Source organism: Hippocampus comes, unplaced genomic scaffold (genome assembly GCF_001891065.2).
Source record: "Hippocampus comes isolate QL1 unplaced genomic scaffold, H_comes_QL1_v1.1 scaffold144, whole genome shotgun sequence".
NCBI classification, from domain to species: domain Eukaryota; kingdom Metazoa; phylum Chordata; class Actinopteri; order Syngnathiformes; family Syngnathidae; genus Hippocampus; species Hippocampus comes.
In genome coordinates, this window is record NW_017805782.1 from 94,302 (window position 1) to 97,035 (window position 2,734).

Below are 2,734 nucleotides of genomic sequence, written 5' to 3' on the forward strand. Positions count from 1 at the left end.
CACCGGGCGGGTAGCTGCTCGGCGCCGAGCCCCTCGCTCACGACGGTCCCGCCATGTGCCCCCGAGGCCGCCGACCGACGGGCGGCGCTGGCGGAAGGCTCCAGGTCGGGCGGACTCTGCTCCATGATGGGACTGAGTTGGGGGAGGCGCACGAGAAGCCATCAACGACGGACGCAACAATCGAGCTTCGGCGGCGTTTCCAAACGGCCAAACATCCGCACGCCGTTCGGAGAGCAGAACCGGCTCGAAATGTCAAGCGAAAGCCCGGAAAGGCGGCGCGCCGACACTGACAAACGGCGGACGAAAGTTCACGACGGATCGCCGGCATTTTGGGCCCGCGGCAAGCGGTCGTCAGCCATCCTTCCTTCACCAAGCTGCCCGGAAGCAGCTTGGTGAAGGATCAACGGCGTCCGTTTTGACTTGAAACGTGCCAAACGCTGGCTTCATTTTCCTGTCGGTCTCGCTTGAAACGCCCGCGCCGCTCGACTTCCCAAGTCTTGACAGGCAGCGAAATACTTCCATTTATCCACATGGAAAACAGATTTTTTTTTTCTTTGCAAAACCACAAATGAATGGTGCGGGTCATTTGGAGGTTGCAAAAGGACGCCTCCCAAGTTTCAGGGAGCGAGTCGGCGTCGCGCGCTTCGGCCATCGCGGACGGTTGCGCGCCGCGGTTCGGACACGTTTGTGCACAAAAAGAAGAAACGAGTCGTGGGAGCTTTTCACCTGAGCTTGTGCAAATGCCTGATGAAAGGCTCGTCGTCAGCCTCGCCGCCAGCGCACGTCGCGTCCACTGCAAACACGACACGGACAACGTCTCAAGTGCACGCCAGTGCGGGAGGGTGCGCGCATGCATCCCAGAGAGACCGGCCAACTCACGACGGAAGGGATTGGGAGAAGTTGGACCAAGAAAGGTCCTTGAAAATCCCTGAGCAGTGATCGGGGAGCGGCGCGCCTTACCTGCGCCCTGGGAAGCGGCAGCGCCGGCCCCTTTGAGCGCGAAGGGCGTGGAGACGCAGCGCGCCGCCAGGGCAAAGTCGGCCGTGTTGTTGGGACACGTCGCCAGCCAGCCATCGCCCCACGCGGCCCTCTGGTCGCGCTGGCTCCGCCCGTCCTCCGCCGCCGCCTCCTGGCGTCCATCGTCCGACGTGTCGGTGGAGCGCCGGGACGCGCCGCCGTACGTCCAGTTGTCGGACAAGCCTCGGCCTCGCGTGGCCCTGCTCTTGCTCAGCGTGCCGCAAGCGGTGGCGCTGCGCACGCGCACAGACGACACCGTGTTTTTTGCGTACGACTTTTCAAACGGGCAAAAGAGCACAAAACTGGACCACGACATCCCAAATTCAAAACAGACCAACGCACAAAAGTTCACTTGACTCGAAGGACGACAGCGATGAGACATTTTGTCATCTGCCGACTGACCTGGCGTCATCTTGGTACACGGTGAAGGGTCCCGCGGCGCCGGAAATGCCCGGCGGGTCGGAGCCTGTGAGGCAGGAAGTGGCAGCAGAGGAAGGCAAAGGTTTGACACACCGCTCCGCCCCGATGACGCACATTTAAAAGCCACCATGCATTGATGTATTTATTATTATTATTGCTTTTTTTTTTTTTTTTAAACAGCACACGGCAAAGCCGAGTGCTGATTTGGAAGCGCGTGCTTTCCGTGTAGAAGCACGTTGCCCCACAATGTGCCCGCCTTTTAGCTCCACTCAATGACAACAAGATTTGAAAAATCCTCGCGCGGCGGCGGACTTTCGAATGAGCGGGACAACTTTGCTTCCATTCTGCCCGTCGATGGCATTTCACGCTCTGGATCAACAGTACCGTTTGCATCATCCGACGGGTTCCCGCCGGCGACGAACGCTGACGTGTCACCCGAGGAGGCCTCGGTCAGCGCGGGCGCCTGGAACATTCCCATGATCACATCTGCAACGCACACAGCCACGGTTAGGGCCCGTTTTGGGAGGAAATGGAGATGATGATCATTGGTTCGCTTTCACACATACAACGGTGCCTTGAGATACAAGTGGAGCGCCTTCTGTGACCGCGCTTACAACGCAAATGATGCCCATCTCCAATTTTTGCTCCAAGTCAAAGCAAGAGAAAAACATTCCGAGGCGCGCGTGTCAAGGTGCCGGTTGGCTTCGGCCGGCAAAGGGGCGGCGCTCACCCAGGGCCTCGCGCGTGTTGACGGTGGGCGACGGCGGCACGCGTGACGGAGTGGCAGCGGCGTGGGGGCAGCTCAGCGAGTTGTTGGCGAAGACCCGGGAAGGGTTGAGGGCGCTCGCCTGCGATGCTGATGAACACAAACGCATGGCCACACCCACGCACAAACGTGAGGACTCGTACTCGGGACTCTGCCGGTCCCGGCGTGACCTTTTCGCGGACGTCAAACTCACCACAGAGGCTCCGATCCACTTGAGCTCCTCCAGCCACGCTTTGGTCGGCAAACGGCGGACTCGCGGGCGCCCGGACGCCGCAAACCGCGTCGGGGGCGTTTCCGCCGACCGATGCGGAGGGACCGAGCGTCGGACGGTCCCCGAAGGAGGAAGCGGCCGGCGCCGCCGGGGCGCTCCGATCCACTTGAGCTCCTCCAGCCACGCTTTGGTCGGCAAACGGCGGACTCGCGGGCGCCCGGACGCCGCAAACCGCGTCGGGGGCGTTTCCGCCGACCGATGCGGAGGGACCGAGCGTCGGACGGTCCCCGAAGGAGGAAGCGGCCGGCGCCGCCGGGGCG

The 2,734-nt window shown here is 61.8% G+C and overlaps 1 protein-coding gene across 1 annotated transcript in view; it reads right to left on the minus strand.

Annotated features, from left to right (window-relative positions):
- LOC109524807 (mitotic checkpoint serine/threonine-protein kinase BUB1) overlaps positions 1-2,734 on the minus strand; it is a 17,767-nt gene that overhangs the window by 2,166 nt on the left and 12,867 nt on the right. Inside the window, exons 5-9 of the mRNA XM_019884910.1 lie at positions 1,822-1,923; positions 1,420-1,483; positions 961-1,250; positions 727-793; positions 4-132 (exon numbers count right to left, since the gene is read on the minus strand). Coding sequence (XP_019740469.1) covers positions 4-132; positions 727-793; positions 961-1,250; positions 1,420-1,483; positions 1,822-1,923 — 652 coding nt within the window. The remainder of the gene's footprint in view (positions 1-3; positions 133-726; positions 794-960; positions 1,251-1,419; positions 1,484-1,821; positions 1,924-2,734) is intronic.